Source organism: Carassius auratus, chromosome 38 (genome assembly GCF_003368295.1).
Source record: "Carassius auratus strain Wakin chromosome 38, ASM336829v1, whole genome shotgun sequence".
In the NCBI taxonomy this organism is placed as follows: domain Eukaryota; kingdom Metazoa; phylum Chordata; class Actinopteri; order Cypriniformes; family Cyprinidae; genus Carassius; species Carassius auratus.
This window is the reverse complement of record NC_039280.1, coordinates 10,236,189-10,256,338: the sequence shown is the minus strand read 5'-3', so window position 1 is coordinate 10,256,338 and position 20,150 is coordinate 10,236,189. Positions and strand designations below refer to the sequence as shown.

Genomic DNA, 20,150 nt, shown 5'->3' with positions numbered 1-20,150 from the left:
TGCACTATTTCCTAGCATAAAAAAGATATGCTATGCAAAAAGGCAATGCTCGTTTGTCAAGAAAGAGAATAGGATCGTTTGTGTGTGTGTGTGTGTTTATTTATATATATATATATATATATATATACACACACATATATACATATATATATATATATATATATTATAAAGTATGTACACACACATATTTATGTGCGTCATATATATATATATATATATATATATATACACACACACATATATAGTATATACATAGAAATGTTTTATATATATAAAAATTCTAAGGGTCCTAGTTGTAGATGATATTTTGATGCAAAAATATTTATTTAGTTTTGTTAATGCACCATATGTGAAAACACTTAGGACACTACATATGTATATAATTGTTTTTATTTAAGTTAATTATTTTCCATCATTCAAACCTTTGTAATATCTATAAAACAATGAACAATTACAAGCGCTGTACAGTTGACCAGATCACTATAACTGCAGCTGAATGTGTAAATGTACATGCATGGACATACATCCTGTATATACACACATATACACTATTACAACTGTTGACCCCATGCGGTTTCCTTCGTCATTTAATGCAACATCAAGATCTTCCTAAAACTGGCTTTCAAGGAAACCAAAGAGACAAAACAAAAAGGTGGAGTTCACATGTCCTTCATTTACTAAAAATGAAACCGCCCTAGTCTGGAGTAGAAGTGTGTTTCCATGTTTCAGTCAAACAGCAAATGACTTTGGCACACTGCGCTATGTAAACATTTCATCCAATTCAAAGATTAGCCATCATGTATTGCTCCGAATTTGGCCGAGTTCTTTCAAACGCCCAAACTTTACATCATTTCATTGGCTTCTCCTTTTAAACTGGAGAAAGGTGGCGTGATTCACCATGGCAAAAGTGCAGTCCACAACTACCTCTGCTTTCCTCGTCCAGTACAATCATCTGAATACAGGAACTTGATGATTTTACAGAACGCAGACAACAAAATACAGGTAGGTGGACTGGTTTTCTTCCTAAAGGCTACGCAATCTCGGTCCAGACTCGAGAGTCATCCACATGTTTCTGTTGCCGTCTTCATACTTACTGATGAAGAACTGTTATTAATGGGACAATACAGAGTGGTGCAGACAAACCCAACATATACAAGACTAAGATTAACACAACACTTCCTGCTGATACATGAGGAGAGCTGACCGAAAGCCAGTCAGGGTCTCATTTAGTCTGGAATCCCTAGTCTAGAATAAGTTAGTCAGAACTGCTACGGTGTTAAATATGAAATTCAGGTGGATTAACTGATTTGTTTCACACATCACAGGCTTCTATGTTTGTTGGATTTACAGCAACACTAGTTCTGTTCAAATCAACCAAAGTACCACAATAATTCACAAGGTTTGGGTGTGAAAAAGTATTTCAGGGGCATGAATCAATTGCTAATTGAAAGGACAAACACAAAACCGTGTTGCGTTTCTCCATTGTGATCTCAGCTGCTTTTCTAATGCACACTTCTTTGAAAGCTGCTTAGAAACAGTCACACACACACAAAAAAACAACAACTCACATTTTCCTTACAGTATCATGGATAACAAAGGCAGTAACTTTTAACAATGAAAAGAAGAAAGCTCAAGTAGAGATATAATGTGCCATGTTTGGCCACGGCTGCTGAGGATCAAGATCCAGGAAAGAAGCTTTTCCAACGGCCAAGTTACGATGTCAAAGTCAGAGGAAATCCTGGAAGATGAGGAGTAATACACATCCATCGTTGCTGGAATCCCAGGAAAGCAGGAGCAAAGCTTCAGATCAGCCTCTGCTTGGAGTTATCATGTTTTTAACATGATTATTTTACGTAAAACACTTGGCGAAGAAAAAAAGGCTACACTGAATTAAGAAATAAATGATTAGTGTGAAAAATGTGGCTGAGAGACATTTGTTTGTGTTTGAAGACATGTTTTAGATACTGATTTGTTAGCAGCCAGTGCTACAGTATGTGAATTCAGCAGTCACACTCTTACAATGTCTCTGTTCTCCTTCAGAAGACACCAGGGACCCTTACAGGAAACGGCTGGATTCTTTACACATTGCACCTTTAACCCAAAATGACAGATTGACAATTTAATAAAAAAAAAAAAAAAAAAACTCTTGATTTTTTTCCCCCTGCTCTTTTTGAGTGACCCCCGAGAGACGAAAAATACGAGGTTGCCGCTGTCCTCCTCAAAGTGTGTCTGTGACGGTGTGCACAACAAATGAGTCCTGCCCTCAATCCCATGAGCCCACAAACCAAACCCAAACTAAAATCCAGCTCAGAAAGGGAGCCTCCATGAAAATGTCATTTACATTCAACAAGATTGATAACGCGACTAGAAAAATAAAAAGAACAATGGATGTCCATTGTAAAAAAAAGAAAAAAGAAAAAGAAAAACCAAAGAGCTGGAATTCAAGAAAACGAGACCCAAAAAAGGCTAAATTTAAGACAGACAAAAAAATGTATCCTTTGCATTAGAAAACGAAGAAAATAAAATCCCAAAGATGGTTTCGATACAGTTTAGACACTTAAGATTCACTTTCCAAAAGCTGGACAACAGATGAAACAGTGAGGTATATAGTTAGATGGAAATAGTCATCATCTTGTTTGTGTTTTCATTGCCCCGTGGCCCTCGAGGACCACCAGACCGCACCGTGGCGGCCCCGAGTCTGTATCCGGGCAGCGATTATCTCTGAGGGGCGAGTGCGTGCCCAGCACAGGCTGTCCGAGGGCGAGAAGGGGAGGGCTGGGATCGACGTGTCAAGCTACGGCTGGAGGTTGAGAGTGAACTTCCACTGCTGGGTGAGCGACGGGCTGCACACTTCCACCGTCAGGCCACCGCTCCGCGCGCTCCGGCTGTCCAGGCACAGATTGCTGCCCACATGCCGCAGTTTGGAGTTGTTGTCAATCTGCTCCCATTTCTGCAATAGAAACACAATGATGATGATGATGATGATGATGATGAAAACCTCCTCCAAACCCCTGCTTTGAGCACAGCATGCTCACCTGTCTGCTGTCGTTCTCCCTGCAGCCCTGCAGTTTGATCTGTGAGCCAGCGGTGCGATCCACCACCGTCAGGCACAGGTCCATGTGTTTGACTGATTTGTCTTTAGTCAGGGCCCATTCCTGTTCATGAGATACATGGTAAACAGGGAGCATTTGCCGAAAATACACCCACATTTATCTACACAGGAACTTAACTGAACAGAAAAAAATGGCTTGGTGAAGGGCTGCTATTTTTAAGTTTAAGAAATTTTGAGATGTTATGTAACGTGATATGTTGCTGTAATCCACCTAAAAAAAAGCATGCTGCTAATACTTTTAGAATTATGCAGTTTTTGAGAGGTCAAATTATTTTTTTTTTTTATAAAATGGTAAAACTAACATAAAAGCTAGGTTATTAATGTATCATTTATATTAATCTAAAAATACAATTGACTTGTAATACACACAATGAATATGAATATTAGAATGAATGATTTTTGAAGGATCATGTTAAACTGAAGACTGCTGCTGAAAATTCAGCTTTGCCATCATAGCAATTAATTACATTTTAAAGTATATTACAATTATTTTAAAATGTAATAGCATTGCACAATATTACTGCTGCACTGTATTTTTGTACAAATAAATGTATAAACAATTTTGCTAATATATTCAAATAAAATAAAAAATAAAAAGAACAAAAGCATGCTAATAAATCTTTTTCTTAATTAGTTTGCTGTATTAAAATGTATTAATTTTTCTGTAGTATTATATTCTGTAGAATTTTCTGTTTTTGTATCACAATATTACCATTAGAAAACTAGACACATTATTATTATTTTCATTATACTTTTTATACTTGTAATTTTAACTAGTCACTATTATATTATATTATGTGTTATAAGTTATGTTTATTTTTCATTTTCAAACAGACAAGTATATGCAGCCAAACCAAAATCTATTCAGACACCTTCAGCATTTCTCACATTAAGTTAAACTGTCAAAACAAATTAATCTTGATAACTGAAAGGTATGTAATGAATTGGGCTGAATAGCTGTCAGCTGTTAAAATTAAGTACACAATGAGAACATGCCAATTTAAGTCAACCAATTACCAAGAAATGCTTAATTTTGTTCAGTCTGTGGATGTTAAAGGGTTATTTAGCAATTAAAGAAAAACACTTAAGCAAAACATGGTCAGGTCAAAGTTTCTGAATAATTTAGTTTTAATTTAATTTAATTTAGAATTAGTTACTGGTAGTCCTCTGAATGAATCATTTTGGAGTATAATATGCCACAGTTTACTTTATTTTGCTGTCCTTACATAAATGAACTATATCACACACTAGTTTAAAAAAAAATACACATCTAAAATCATATCTGGTGTCTGAATAATTTTTGGTTTGACTGTACATGTATAAGTGTAATTAACCATTTAATTCCATCAGACCTGCACACCAGTGTTAATTTCGTTGACTAAATATTTTCGTCATTATTTTCGTCACGAATATATTTTTGCGGACGAAAACGAAACGAAAACTAAAATAGAAGGCACTGATGGAGACTAAAACTATGACTAAATTGATTGACATTATCGTCAACGAATAAAGGACGAGACGAAAATAGACTGTGACGAAAATCAAATCAGCAGAAGGGAGAGATGCGAGGAATGAGCAAAAGAACCGGCAAAACGTAACAGGCGAGACTGCATGAGAGAAGAGAACCAATCAGAGCCTGACTTATTGAGACGTGGAGCAAAGGTTTTCAGTTTTTAAATGAGCTCCCGGGAAGTCGGCATTCGAAGAGGTGATGTCTGAAAGAGCGACAAAATGTCCACAGCTCACTTCACGTTTGACGACGAACAAAACAAAACAAAGCGTAAAGCACGCGGAGCGCTCATTCGTGGCAACACAACCAATTTGAAAAGAAATTTACAGACGAGCCACCCTGACATTTTCTCAAATGTAATTTCACAACGATGTTCTTTTGTTTATTGAGCTAAGCAAAATTGGAAGACTGCAGTGCGTAGATGTTGTAGCATTTAATATTACGAACTGAAAAGTAATGTAAAATAGCTCCTTCTTCAAGTTAGATGAGAGCACAATACTAATACATAATATCATGATAAATACATTTGATTAATACTAATGTTTAGTATATTTTATAATGTTCTACTTGTTGACAATATCACAAATATTTCTATATTAGTCATGTGAAACGTGAATGTTCACATCCTATCATTATACATACTAATCTAGCAATATTGTAGTATTTAAAACATACAATATTGCTAGACAAATGAATACCTTATAAAATCTTGTTACTTTTTTTATCCACCCAACTTATTAAATATTTATTTTAAATGTATGCACTTATTGTTCAGCTCAGCTGTAAGCTTTAAGGTCCTGGACCTAACGTTATTTTTCTTTTATTGATGGTCAATTGGCAGCTAGTTATTGTTTACATTATCATGACAGTGTTTGTTGCTGCATAAAAGCTTTTGAATCGAAATAAAGACACAGTTGTGTTGAAATAAAGTTGAATTTGTGTTTTATATATTTTGGTTAAGTTTGTTTCCTATACCAGCTGTAAAAAATTGTCTAGTAAATCTGTTATTGATTTTAGTCTTATATTAGTCGACTAAAATACCAAGCAATTTTAGTCGACTAAAATACCAAGCAATTTTAGTCGACTAAAATAAGACTAAAATTAAAACAAATCAGATGACTAAAACTTGACTAAAACTAAAAAGAATTATAGTCAAAAGACTAAGACTAAAACTAAATTAAAATTTCGTGTCAAAATTAACACTGCTGCACACTGTGATGATAAACACAGTTAAAAGTAATCCAGAAACTCCCATGCGGCCCTAATTTATACACCTTTCACCTCTGCATCGCCCATTTAAACCAACCCAAACTCACTGCCGAGTCCATCACCCAGTGCTCTGCAGCCACACCTGACATAAGACTGATCAGTACCTGAGGTCGGATTGGTACCTGATTGCCCCCTGCATTGTGGCACTCATACACCCCCACCACGCCGTCAGCGAAGTGTCCCAGTGTGTCCAGACAGTTCTGACCCTGCTGCAGTGCTCCAAAGGCTATGTCCTGATGATCAGGGACCCTAAACATGACAGAAACCAGAAACGAGTTCGGTACCAACTACACAACCTTTGGAACAGCATTGACTGGTTGTCGACTTACCTTCAAACTGCCTGCACATTTAAACATTACATGAAAACGTTAAAGGCTGTTTGTACTTAATCAATCATTGATGCACAGAAAACCATCTGATCAAACAGCTCATACAGAGCTATGCACAAAACTTCACAGAGCACAGAATAACAGCTGTAAAAAAAGTCAAAGTATTCCGACTGCTATTTTACCGTAGCTCAGGATAGACGTTCTCCAGGTACCACTTAAACGGTTTGCAGCCCAACCTCTTCTTCATTTCCAGCCGGCTCTGAATGCTGGAAATAATGAGGGAAAGCCAGTCATGTGGATGTCATTCGGAGGTCTAAATCTTTCAAAACCGAGAACTTCGACTAGCCGAGTCTGAAATTACTAGCCTCTCGTGGCCTTGGCAGTGAGCAAGGCTCTCATGTTCAAGAAAACTAAATGTCCAACTCCATTCCAAACTTATCCATATTTGTAAATCAAGACAGATACACACTTACTTGCCATAGGGCACATTACGGGCTGAGGGCACAGCAGCGTAGTAGAAGTTCTTAAAATCATCCATCCACACCTCTGCCGCTCGCCTCGTGTTCCTATGAAGACAAGCACAAGCACATGAGAGTCAATTATAGATTTTAGGAAGAGATACTGTTGCTCTGCTAATGGCCATAACATGTCTACTGCATGATTCCTGAATCTAACTTCAACACTAATGGACTTTCTGCAGCAAGATACCGAGTGCTTCATAATTCAATTTCAGCTGCATCTCAACATCTCACTTATCACCAGCTGCAGTGCTGCATTCACCCACTGGGTGGAGTACATGAACCAGAATAATAAAGGGCTCACGTGGTTTGAGCAATCACAAAACCCTTGCTCACTCTGGGTACCCAGGAACCTGACATCTATCAAGATTACAACAATCCTGACTACGGTTAAGTATCCTGAAATGCTGACAAAAAAATTGATAGCTCAAAATCGAACACACTCAAAATATAATACAATATAATATAATGTAAACACAAAACAACTGAATTAAGCAGCAATTATTTCAGTCTTCAGTGCCAGATGATCCTTCAGAAATGATTCTAATATTCCTAAGCACTGTTTATTATAATCAGTGCTGAAAACAGTTGTGCTACATAATATTTTTTGCCGAACGTGAGAATAGAAATTTCAAAAGAACAGCATTGATTTGAAATGTTTATATTTTGTAACCATGCAAGAGTGTTTAAAGTGTTTACCTTCATTTTTATCAATATAATGAAGTATTAGTTTCTTTAAAAAAAAAAAAAAAAAGAAATCCCAAAGTTTCAAATGATAACAGAATTCAATCAATGTATACCTGGCAAAGACAGTGCCGCTGCCCCCTGGGAAAGTGTAGGGATGCTGTTTCCTGAAGACGTGACCCACTCGACTGCAGGGAATGATCTCCAGACCGCCTCCGCACTGCCAGACCCGGAACGAGATCTCTGAAGATCACAACAGCAGCCAGAGATTAATAAGACATCTCAAAACACAGACAGCCAGTTCATAAATCTACATTTCCAAATAGGAAAATAAAGCAAAGGGTCAAAACTCATAATAGCATTATTTTTATATTCAAACAAACAAAAAAGCACTAGTTTGTGAATCTTCTTGGTCTTTGGAAACTTCTTCAGACACACACATGCAAAATGCAACTTTATTCCATGCTGATGGATCATTTCTGGAGCTGTTGTAGACTTTTCCACTAGCAGCCCAGATGAGAAAAGTGCTGTGTTTGTGGAATGAGTCAGGATTTTCTTTCAGAATCCATCATGCCACAGACATTATGACAAAACCTGAAAAACTCTACCTCACTGAGCCTTACACTGCAGTTTTCTATTCAAGTCTCGTTGCTAATAATATAAAAAGCAATAGTTCTTCGGTGGTGATCTAAATTGCCCCTTACATTTCTGGCTGAGTAAGGCATTCTCCCAAATAATCTAATGATACAGAAGCACCATGATTTCATTTTCAGTATTCATATACAGAGACGCCACATAGTATGTAATTCACATTAATGAGAAACAGATTTAGGAATTACATTGCATTAAATTGAATTAATGCCATGTGGATTTTGTTAGCAATTAATTCTGACCATTTTCATGGTCCTAAAATAATTTTAGTGGATGTATAACTTCACACTGCCTTCAAGCCCTCATAAAAAGAGCTTAAGAGTTCATGAATAGCAATTACAAAGGATTTTGCATTTAAAATAATTTAGTAGAAATAAAAAAAACATGCATTAGATAATTTCCCCTCCCTTCTATATATTTAATGCAATATGAGTCCAGATATTTTTGGGGGCCACTATGAATAAGCACATCTTCAAGACAAATCAAGCATCCACTCACCAAGATTCTCACCGCCCCACACGTCCATCATCATGTCATACTTTCCCAGCTCCTCAAAGTAGTTCTTGTCCATTACAAAGAGTCCACCAGCAATCATGGGAGTCCTTCACAAAACAGGCATCAAAACATCAAAACATGGACTGACTTAGAACTTTACACACTTCATAGAACTTACTTTCTATTAAATGTATACTAAAAAGTTAGCTGATACACTGCTGGCGATGTGTTTTTTTTTCCCAGTGGTCATTTGTGACTTAAAACGTTGTTCTCATTTCACTCTCCAATGCTGTGATAGAGCAATCTGATCACAGCCTCATAAACAAAGTCATTAAACAACAGTGGAATCATTAAACAAGAATGAAGAGTGCTGGGTCATGAAGACTTGTACACAGCACATCCCATAAAGGCACCACACTGTTTATTATCTTAATGCACTTTTAATGTAGTCGCTGCACGGTGATTGAAATTTCACATCACAGCAATGCACCCTCCATACCTTACTTTCTCTTTTCCACTCGCCTTTAGCTGTTAATGATTCAAGGCATTCTCTGGAGAACAGACCTTTTACAAACAAGTAAACAAGCAAGCACATGGGCTCCTTGGACAAACTTGTTTTGTGTTTACAAGAACTTTAGGGGATTCTTTTCCCATGTTGACAGCAGAATTAACATTTTGGGGCATTAAGTGTTGTTACTGAAATAAAAGCTCAAATAAATTACATTAACACTTAATAAAGATAAAATTAGAAATGTCAACTTTGCAACTAAGTGAAATAAGGTGAAACTGAAGTACAAAAATAGTGAAAACGAAAAGATTAAGTCTAATAAAAAAAAAAGCAAAAGCACACAATTAAATTATTATAATCAAAATGAAAACTGGTAGCCTAAATCTTCAAGAACGCAGTCTTAACAAAATAAATAAAACCAACTGCACTCCTATAGCTGGAGTACTGTTTCAAGAGAGTCTACACATTTAACAGCTGACACTGAATTAATTAGAGAAGAGTGTGAGAAGAATAAAAAGTGGTCATCGGTCAATAATCCATCACCAACTCACCGGTTCATGATCCAAAACATTTAAGACGAGAGACTGATTCTTACTTGATCGGAGCGATGGGGTTTCCCTGCCGTGCTCGTCTTTGTTCCAGGGTCATGTAGTCCCATTTAAAAACTAGATTCCAATCAAAACCTGGATAAAGATTAGACATTAGGGATGAAGTCTGATCTTAGATGTAGGTTCAATGCCCTGCTCAGCCATGTGTCAGGTAAGGGAATAAGGGAGTATGTTACTGATTCTGATGAACTTCACTGATGAAAAGACTGAGGCTTTGTTCAGATCATCATACTATCGTGCTACAGCTGTTCTGTGCACAGCATTCACATGTTTTCATGTGACATTTCTTTTCATGAAACGACATTTTACACAAAACTGGATTAAAACCACATTCGCAATACCAGTTGGAAAAGTCATAGCTTGCCAAACAGCAAAAGAATAGTCTTGAAGTTTTAAGTAATCGTGGGGTTTAGGCTTTGGCTCTGTGTGAATGCTGTATCCTTAAAACCTTGCTGTTGGCATGTCTTATTTTCCGAAAGCCTCTTGTTTTCGGTCAGCTGTACACAAGAATCAACAAAAAATGTGACATTCGGTAGCTTTAGATGGTGAAATAAATGCAAGAAAAAAATAAAACTATCACGATACAAAATGCAAATAAATTAGGTGGTTACATTTGGAGAATTTCTTGCGTATAGAGATACAAAATTAAAAACTGTTATCAGGAACTGAAATAAAGCAGGTATAAATTAAATATTTATTACACGAAAAACGTAGAAATGCTGACTTGCCAATTAAGTAAAATAAGCTTAAGCTTAAGTAATTAAATGACAAAAACTAAAGCTAAATACAAGTACTTGAAACTTAATATGACAATTACTAAAATTAATAAAGTATAAAAGAATAAATATTATAATATTAAGAATAAATAAATATTATATTTAATAAATAATATGACTTCACGTTGCAATTTTCTTAAATATTCCGAAATAAAATCTACAATGTGTTTAAATGGAGTTTGTATTTTAACTGTTTGCTGAATTAATAGCAAAAATTTATGGAGAAGTGATAAAAAAAATAAAACTGTAGTAAGAACTGATAATAACCATTTTAAACCCCAAATTCTAGCTTCAGCATATCAAAGTAACAATAATGTATTCAATCCTTCTGATACAATAATGTAATGTAACAATCCCTAATGTAATGTTAACAATGCTACTGCTTTACATACTACTTTTACTTTTTAAGTAACATACAGTAAATACTGTGTGTTCAAAATAGAGAAAATGCAAGATAAAGCCTGAATGCCGATTAACCAGCAAACCCGGAACCAGAACGTGCTGAAAAAAAGCCCATATAAATAAAATTATTTTTATAACATGCTGCTTTATAAAATACAGTGAAACCAACATGGATAGATCCATTTCCATATTATTTCCCACAAGTCTTAGAGGAAAAGCTATTCCACTCAGTGATAGGGCTATTATGCCTAAAACCCAGAGACAAAAATCATTCAAATGGTTTCCATTCCAAATGGACATTTTCTCTTTTGGAGATTCATCATGCTCTCTCACTCTTCTGATCATTGCGCTGCCTCCACAAATTCTCTCTGTATTCTTTCACTCCAAACATGCATCTAAACATACAGTACCTCACACAATATAACCCTGCACATGAAATATAATAAATCCCATCTGCTGTACTACTCAAACACATGCAAATGCATGCATGAATGGATGGATGCAATCATATCATACACATGCACACAATCCAAAGCAATAGACTCTGGGTAGTGATTGAAGTGTTGTGATGAAATAGGAGCTGATGAAAGATTTACCTCCTTTAAGATCTGCAGATGCCCCCACATACTGGAAATTGTCCATGTTAATGACATCTATGATGGGTGACACAACCCGAGTCTTATCCTGCCGAGAACAACAAATGATGTGAGGCTGAGCTGACAGTACAAGCATATGAAAAGAAATGACTTCTCACATCTCTGCTACAATGCATTCTTAAGACGTATCTGATAGAAACAATCAAATTAAGCCAGAATTAAAACTGCTGAAAGTGCTGATATTAAGAAATGTGTACTGCACTGCCATTACAAATCACGGCAAATCCATCAGAAATACCTTGGAAAATCCCATTAATCTTGTGAGCTTTGCTGACACATGACTGGAGTATTTAGAGCCGAGAGCGAGGAGTTAAACACTCCAGAAAAGAGGCAATCAACTCTACGTGATAAGCGTGGAGAACTTAACACTAAATATAAATGCATTGCTTCTCAGACATCTTCCAGTATTCATCATGCCAATTCTGGGACACCCTGACGAATCAAATCATCCCAACTGTGGCTTCACCTCTGAATGATCAAATTAATTTGTCACCGCGCTGGAATTTCCACATGCCAATTTTCATATGCAAGTAGGTACAATAAATACAGTTCGTTATACTAATACATTCAAATTAAATATCAGACTTCAGTTCCTTTAGTGAAATACTAAAAGTGCTTTGCTGAATAAAAGCTATACGTCTTGATTATTTTAAACTTTATTTTACTTCTTGGATCATCATTGTTTGATTAAAATGATGGCTCCTGGGAAACTTTTCTCAGCACAACAGAAAGTCAATGTTTGTATAAAGCATTTCAAATATATTTAACTTTCTCTAAATATGGGTAAAAACTTGGCTTAACAGTAGCTGATACTTTGAAACATATAATCAAACCACCAATTATTTTTTGATGGGCAAAATATTGCTTCGTTACGAAATGGCTGATACAATTCTTAATACATCCGGAACAAATGTATGGATTTACTGTACAATGTAAATATCTGACATCTCATTTTTTTTTCTATACGTCTAGTGATTACTTTTTTGGTAATATTCAATATACAGTTAGGAAGCTCATAGTATTGACTGCTAGTAGTTCAAGTTTAGGTGAAAACTGATATAAAGCTGGAAGAACTCTATCAACGACTAATGATGAGTTGATGCAAAGTGACAAATGGCAAAAACCATTCAAATCCAATTGAGCTCTTGACTAGATCTACCCTTCAGTTTAGGCAGTATATTTCTGCTCGTGCACACATGCACATACATTTTAAATTATAATAATTATTTTGCTTCAGTATACTGTAAGTCCTGTGTAGAGGTACTGCTCTAGAAACAGGACAACATTTAATTCATGCTCGGTGTAATCATCATGAGCAAGCTGGGGTCACTACCTCCAGTTTGATCATGTGCTTATCTGGGTCATCCAGCTGAAAATGAAGACGCCTAACAATATAAATGGGGTTATGAAACCTCTTACTACATTTATGCTTGTAATTTGTACTTTCAGTGTCTTCTTCTACTCCCGGTTATTTATTGTGCGAGTCAAAAGCCTTGAAGCAATTTCAGAGTAATTATGTGTGCCTAGGGATGCAACTGAAGCAAATATTTCTTTTAGGTTAATCTGATCCTGAACCACAACGGACCTGCACATCCGCAACTGGGGTGTGTTTACTTGCATTCAACGCACCTGTGCACACACACTGAGGACTTATATGCATGCTGTACTAACATACAGTGTTGAATGGCACTAGCTCCCCATCACAATATTATTTTATGGCTTGTTTGAGAATTGTTGGCAGTCAACAGCAGGATTGGATACAACCAGGTATAATGATATGGCACTCCAAGTACAGTTTGTGCATCAAGACACACAGCCAAAGAAAACAATAACTTCTCATCTACTCTTCTCTTTTATCATCTTGGCCTGACATTTGCAATGGCAGTGAGCTGCTAAACGTCCGCTGCTGTAATGAGCATGTGTGATTGATTATAGCCTCCAAAAGCAGTGGCTAATTTGCCAAATCTGAGAAGCGTAAGACCCAATGTTTTCTGCTTGTCAGAGAAAGAAACAATGAAACAAAACATGGCTGACCTCAGCAACCCTTTCGAGCAGGGGCTCCAACCAGTGTTCATTACACTCGCAGTGGCTGTCAAGGAAGGTTAGTACACTGGCCGTGGCCGCATCCGCCCCTCTGACTCGGGATCGCATCAAGCCTGAGAAAAAAACAACACACAAACACCGAAATGAGACTCAAAAGCACTGAACTATGCAGAAGGTTGTTTCTCCCTGTATTCTAACCTTAATGATCTACACAACGACAGTCCAACGTACACAAGTCAAAAGTACTGGTATTTCGGGTACTGCACAAGTTTGGTGAAAAGATGTTTTGTAAAAACTAATAGTATGATGCCTGTGTATTTTTATGTTAGCTTTCTGTGAAGGGAATGTATACAAGCAGACATAAAATCACCTATTGAACATGAACACAAAATTAAGGCATAAAAGGAAAAAAGGAAAGCCTCTGGGAGTATCAGTGTTGTTAATGCATCATATATAATCATGCATTGCATATTTAATTTTTTTTTTCTGAATGTTTATTTGAATAGTTTATAATGGTGTTAGGTACCTTAAATTAAACTTTAATTTGTTCATTGCTAGTATTTACCTTATTACCTTATAATCTTTTTAACTTGTAATGACTTTGAGGAAAAATATATTAAAAACAACGCACAACAAAACACCAAAAAAAAAAAAAAATTAACCAAAAAAACAACACTGTTGTTATCATACCGCATGGGACGATGTAAGCAAAGAAAACACTTTGTTCTCTTGAAAATATAATAAGAAAAAGCTCATCTAGTGGCTCATATGGAGACCTAAACATCTATTTTCAAGCACTGAGAAACATTAAATACTAATTAACCTGTTTGTTTTAACAAAATCAATAGTATCTTCATGAGCACAGGTTTATTATTTATTTATACACATTTAATTAACATTACTGTGATCTTTCCCAGAGAGAGTACATGTTAGTTATTTCTTTTCATTAAGATGAAGTAAATTGTGTTTCAAACTAAGAAGAAGGAGAAGGAGCTTGTTTAGTAGGACAGAAATAGGATTTGAACAAAAGGCTTTGGATATGAATAAACAAACTGCAGTTTTGGCTACAGAACAGCATTTTTTGCTTGACAAATATATAAAATACAGTCCAAAAATACACTCCAGCTCGTAACCGACCATTTGCTTTTCTCTTCTTTAATTTTCTCCATATTTGCATCTATGAAGTATGCAGTGCTTTTAATGACTTCGTGCTGAGACTGGTCACAATTAGTCACAATAGTAAAACTTCAGCTAGTTTTAATAGATGCGTAGATTTTTAATGACCAAACAAGAGCTGCTAGTAAAAGGCCACTGCTCCTTACATCTTAACTAGGGTATAGTTTTGATTCACAAAGTTACTGTGGTTATAAAATCACACACCCTCTCGACGATCGTTCCGTAGGACTCTGATTTTCTCCATTTTCCCAAGTAAGGCACCGTCTTCAGCTGAAAGCACAAAGAAAACATTGTGTCAACTCAAGAGTTCAGGGCAACACATCTCTTCTATTATATATGCTGAAGTTAATACACACAAGATGTACCAGTTTTGCATATGTCACCACCATATATTTAGAAAGGGCAAATCATGTACAGCTTGTCTTGAGAAACTTTAGGGCAGGGAACTACAGGTCAATTTTCTTGAGTGCTGGGAAACCGAAACCCACCACAAAATGATCACAAATGTTTTTCCACAAAGTCACATACCGAAGAAGCCACTTCATCTCAAAGTTAAAAGAAACCACAAGTTAGGAACATCATTTCATATGTTCATTAAATTACATTTACATTAACCGTGTCCCTTTTTTGACATTCCTTTGGTCATATGTTACCAACTAATAAAAATTAATATCCGGCACACTGAAATATAATCGGGTGCACTAGTTTTACAAATGAAAATTTGATTAAAAAGGGGGCAGAGATACCGAACTCTCCGCTACATATTGTAAAAAAAAAAAAACATGAAAAAGTTCTAAAAGAGCATTATGTCCAAAAAAAAAAGACAATATTCAAATGCCAATATGCAAAAGTAGATTCACAATCCACACATGTAAAACCAGAGTAGAGAGACGAGGACTGATAAGTGGAGTGGCCTGCCAGGTTCCCTGCAGCAGCGTTATAGAGCAGGGTAACACTGCTTTCAGGACAGGGTTCATACAGAGTTCAGACATCTGAAGAGGTCACACTAGGGGTCTGACATCCAAAAAACAAAGTGCAATGGGCTGGGGACTCGGGAACATGGTTGGTGCCGTGACAACATACTTTCTACAATCATCATACAAATCTCAGTCTCAGGAATGTTGTCTTGTTCTGCTATATGGATGTTCTGCATGATTTATGTTGAGAAAACAAGAGTGTGTGATGATAAAATAACTTGGACAAGGTAAAACACTGATAAAAATGTAAAAAAAAAAACATGATGAAACAGACTGTATATGATTGAGATGATTTATTATGTTCTGTACCATTTAGTCTGATTGGTAGCTAAAGGTCAAAACACTTACGGTTGTCACTGTAGTCATCCACCAAGATGATCTCTTTGACCAGATGAGGAGGACTCTTCTTCAGCACACTGAAGGCAGGAAGAGAGGACAGCTTAAATGCATGTTTATGCTTAAGTGTGGAGAAAGAAAGAGATCTTAAGTCTAGATCTTAGTAGATATGTCAAAAGTAGAGGTACATTATTGTTCAAAAGATTATAGGATAATTTATATATAATTTTATACTTGTATTACATGTGGATGCATTCACATTAAAGACATTTGAATTGTTGTAAAAATAATGTTTCTTTTGAACATTATATTCATCAAAAAATCCTGAGAAGAAAAATATTCCACAAAAATATTAAGCAGCTTAAGGGTTTTCAACAGGGTATTAATTTTACTAACATTTCACAATATTACCGTTTACTGTATTTCTGATCAAATAAACGTGGCCACGGTGAGGTTTCCTTCAAAAATGTTAAACTGACCCCAACCTTTGGATAATAGGTGTACTTTTGTACTAAAGTGCATGTGAGAATATATTCTGTATTAAACACCATAATGTAAACACAGCCTAGTATACAGTAATATGTAATAATTTTTAATATGAATTACAAAAATTAACCAAAAGAAAAACCATGAACTTCCCTTAATTTGTGCTTTATAACTGACTCCTTACTTTATAAAAAAAAAAAAAATCTTTAACCAGTATACTTTAGAAGAAACTCCATGTCACCGTTTACTTTTTCTATACTCATATTTTAAACAAAGGAGTGTGCTCAATAATAGTTTAGCAGTATTCTATGGTGACAATCCCACATCATAGTGCATTAAAAACAGTTACGTGACATGAGGTCTCACCTGACCACAGTGCGCAGCAGGGCTGAACGGGCCTCGTTGTGGAAAGTGATAACTACACTGGAAGCAGGAAGATCTGTCCTCCACTGTTTGTGACGACAACTGAGAGAGAGAGAGAGAGAGAGAGAAAGAGAGGGGGGGGGGAGAGAGAGAAAGATTAACATAGGCAACCACCAGTATATTTTCTTCAGAAACCAAGTCAAGTTTAATTGATCATTAGTTCAGCTGACTAGTTGAATCATTAGAAAACATAATGAGACTGCTGGTAGCTCAACACGGTGAAAACCTATTGTCACACAGCTACACCTGAATAAAATCAAAGGCAACATTCATTTAATGTTTCTCTGAGGCTGAGATGGACAGGAGGTCATGCATGCTTAAACTCTCTGGACTCGCTTCTCCAGACATGCACACACACACACACACACACATATGTGCACACTATAAAGGTTTCAGCTACACACACCCACACGCTTTAGATCCCAGAGGTTTTAATTTGACAGCTATGGGTCTAATCCTCCGGTTTCCTAGCACTTCTCATCATGGATAAGAGCACACAATGCTTCCTTTGCACTGATGCCATCGATTTTGTGGCCACTGGATGCCAGACAGGGGAATCGGGGTCAATCCCTCCTACACTGCTGTTAAAAAACAGGTCAGGGTTGAGAGCCCACCATCAGAGACTCCAAACTGACTTCAGCAAAGAATGACCCTAATTCTATACACTTGGCATCATATTTAACTCCATTACACGCAGAGAAATCACATTCATACAGGTATAAGGTGGTACATGTATACTTTGAATGTGTATAGGCATTTCAACTATTTTACACGCACTACTGACTTCTTGGGAATACATTAAGAGGCCAGCACACATTTCTAGCCCTGTTTGCTGGAGGTCTCGCAGGGAATAACTGTGCAGTAGGCCGTTAATAGAATGGCGGCTTTGACTAGAAGACAAGCACTTTTTAGAGCATATCCCATTGGCATGGTTCCCTCCGCTGGCCTCCAACCACCCAGCATGGGACCAAATAAACTCTCAAATACTTCCACTGTTGCAGCTGAAGTCAATGGCTAATAGAATAAATGTTCTGGTCTCAGTCTGCTGAATTTATGCTTCTATGTTTTAAGATTTGATTAGCTAATCAATATTTGTAATTAATTTGAGCAGCTGTAATTAAACACCAATATTTGAAAAATGATGATCCCAGTAAAATAAAGATAATGTAAAAACACTGCATAATGACAACAGCATTAAATAAATAGATTAAATCTATTCTATATATATTTTAAATGAATATTTATATAATTAATATATTATTTAGAAAATGCATAGGTTTTGTATCTTAAATGATAAGCTTATTTTACAGTACAAGTTTCATACATTAAATTCTATTTTTGTTCATCATCATAATGTTTAATAGAGAAACACACATCCATATGATAAATTTATCATTTTTGATGACATTAATGTGCAGTTGCTGTGCATTAAACATCAATATTTGAATGATCTTTTAATTATCTTTTATAAATTTTACTATTATCTGCAAATAAATCGAATAATGGCAACAGCACTGAATATACAAAATAGCATGTCAATTAAAAAAATATATTCAATTAATAATTACAGAAAATTAATATTTAGAAAATGCACAAAACCAATATTGATCAACTTATCAAATTATATTTTTGTTAATTTGAGTGTTATTTAAATACAAACACACTGTGATAAACTAACACCCCTAATTTTAAATGGCATTAAATTAATTGCTGCGCTTTAACCTCAATATTAAAAAAAGAAGATTCCTTCAAATAAACTGCATGGCAAAAGCATTGAATAAGAATTAATACTGTATAGATAGAAAAATGAATACAACATTTAGCAATGTATAAAATTAATATTCAGAATTTGTATATTTACAGAACTGTATTCATTGCTAATGTTGTAGCATTATTTAAACGCACAAACAAACACACAAATGTCAAACTGACAGCCCTAATATTTTTTACAACAATAATGTACACTTGCTAGACATTTATGAGCAGTGTAGGGAAGACACTTCGTGAAGCAATATAAAGACAAGAGACTAAACAAGAAACACAGGCACGCCAGACACATGCTGCGGCCTCAGCAAGACAACAACTACACCCACCAAAAACATTTTCGATAAGACACTTGGCCTGCTGCCATCAGAGGTAACACAACAGGAGTAACCAAAGAGCATGTGTTCCTCATTACCAGCTTAGGTAAGCGTTTAACAGAGGCATTTAAGACTTGTGCGCTTCATTCTTTCAGCTCTGGCCTGGGTAAATTTACTAGAAGGTAATGGTGCAAAAACAGAGGGAATATTCTCCTTACTTTAGGGAGAAAATACAAAAGGTTGGCATTCCAGCAAACAAACTATAACGCTCTGACCTTTAAAAAGGTCCCGCGGCCGTTTTAAAAGCAAGGTTTGTGCATCATCTGCTCTGAGCGTGACTACTGCATCGGGAATGCAGCTCACGCGCTGCAGGGATGGTGAAAGAGCAGCGATAAGAAGACTTACAACAAGGATAATGTCATCTGCAGAATCAGCAGCTCTCCGGGAGGGAAACTGACTGAAATAGTGACAAGACGTTTACATGCCAAACACATTTACAGCATTAAACCCAGAGACAAATTCCACTGCTTATCAGAACGAATAGACAACATGCATTTTAAAGGAGACATTGCAGCATAAACCACCATCGAAACCACAGAAGGGCAAACTGTGTATTATGTATTAAATATGTATTATGATGAATATGTTTTTGCACATCCCATTTTAATTCTCTGTGCAATGTCTGTAACATTGCAGAAAGCATTAAATTATCTAATATGACAGAACACTTCAATTTAGAGTCTTTTCATTCTAGTTTCCATCTTGGAATTTTACTGAATTCATCTTGTTGGGCTATTCAGTCATTCAATAAGCCTTCAATAAGGTTTTTGGACTTCATAATGATAATAAAAACATTAAGTTTCAATTTGTTAATATTAATATTAACATTAAATATTATCTATCCATCTAGTAACTTGAGGTCTAGGTCAGAGGTGACAGAGCATCAATGTTTAGCAAAGTGTGCTGCCCCTCACAATTTAGATGCAATTTAGATTATCATTCGACTGCGCTTCGTTCCAGAAAAAAATACATAAAAAATTCACAAAATAAAAAATAATTTTTTTATACAACTAAACACACTAATTGCATGAAAGAAATAATGCATTTCAG

General features: G+C 35.9%; 1 protein-coding gene across 2 annotated transcripts in view; it reads right to left on the bottom strand.

Annotated features, from left to right (window-relative positions):
* Nucleotides 1–372: 372 nt before the first annotated feature.
* The window catches only part of galnt2 (UDP-N-acetyl-alpha-D-galactosamine:polypeptide N-acetylgalactosaminyltransferase 2), a 70,783-nt gene continuing 51,005 nt past the window's right edge, over nucleotides 373–20,150 (bottom strand). The window contains exons 4-16 of one of the 2 annotated variants that reach the window (XM_026223997.1): nucleotides 16,903–17,001; nucleotides 16,063–16,130; nucleotides 14,942–15,007; nucleotides 13,553–13,674; nucleotides 11,459–11,546; nucleotides 9,672–9,759; nucleotides 8,572–8,675; nucleotides 7,539–7,665; nucleotides 6,694–6,786; nucleotides 6,403–6,486; nucleotides 5,996–6,140; nucleotides 3,036–3,155; nucleotides 373–2,950 (exon numbers count right to left, since the gene is read on the bottom strand). In XM_026223997.1, the coding sequence (XP_026079782.1) occupies nucleotides 2,795–2,950; nucleotides 3,036–3,155; nucleotides 5,996–6,140; nucleotides 6,403–6,486; nucleotides 6,694–6,786; nucleotides 7,539–7,665; nucleotides 8,572–8,675; nucleotides 9,672–9,759; nucleotides 11,459–11,546; nucleotides 13,553–13,674; nucleotides 14,942–15,007; nucleotides 16,063–16,130; nucleotides 16,903–17,001 (1,360 nt within the window). In that variant the 3' untranslated portion in view covers nucleotides 373–2,794. The remainder of the gene's footprint in view (nucleotides 2,951–3,035; nucleotides 3,156–5,995; nucleotides 6,141–6,402; nucleotides 6,487–6,693; nucleotides 6,787–7,538; nucleotides 7,666–8,571; nucleotides 8,676–9,671; nucleotides 9,760–11,458; nucleotides 11,547–13,552; nucleotides 13,675–14,941; nucleotides 15,008–16,062; nucleotides 16,131–16,902; nucleotides 17,002–20,150) is intronic. The other variant, XM_026223998.1, reaches the window with a different exon arrangement.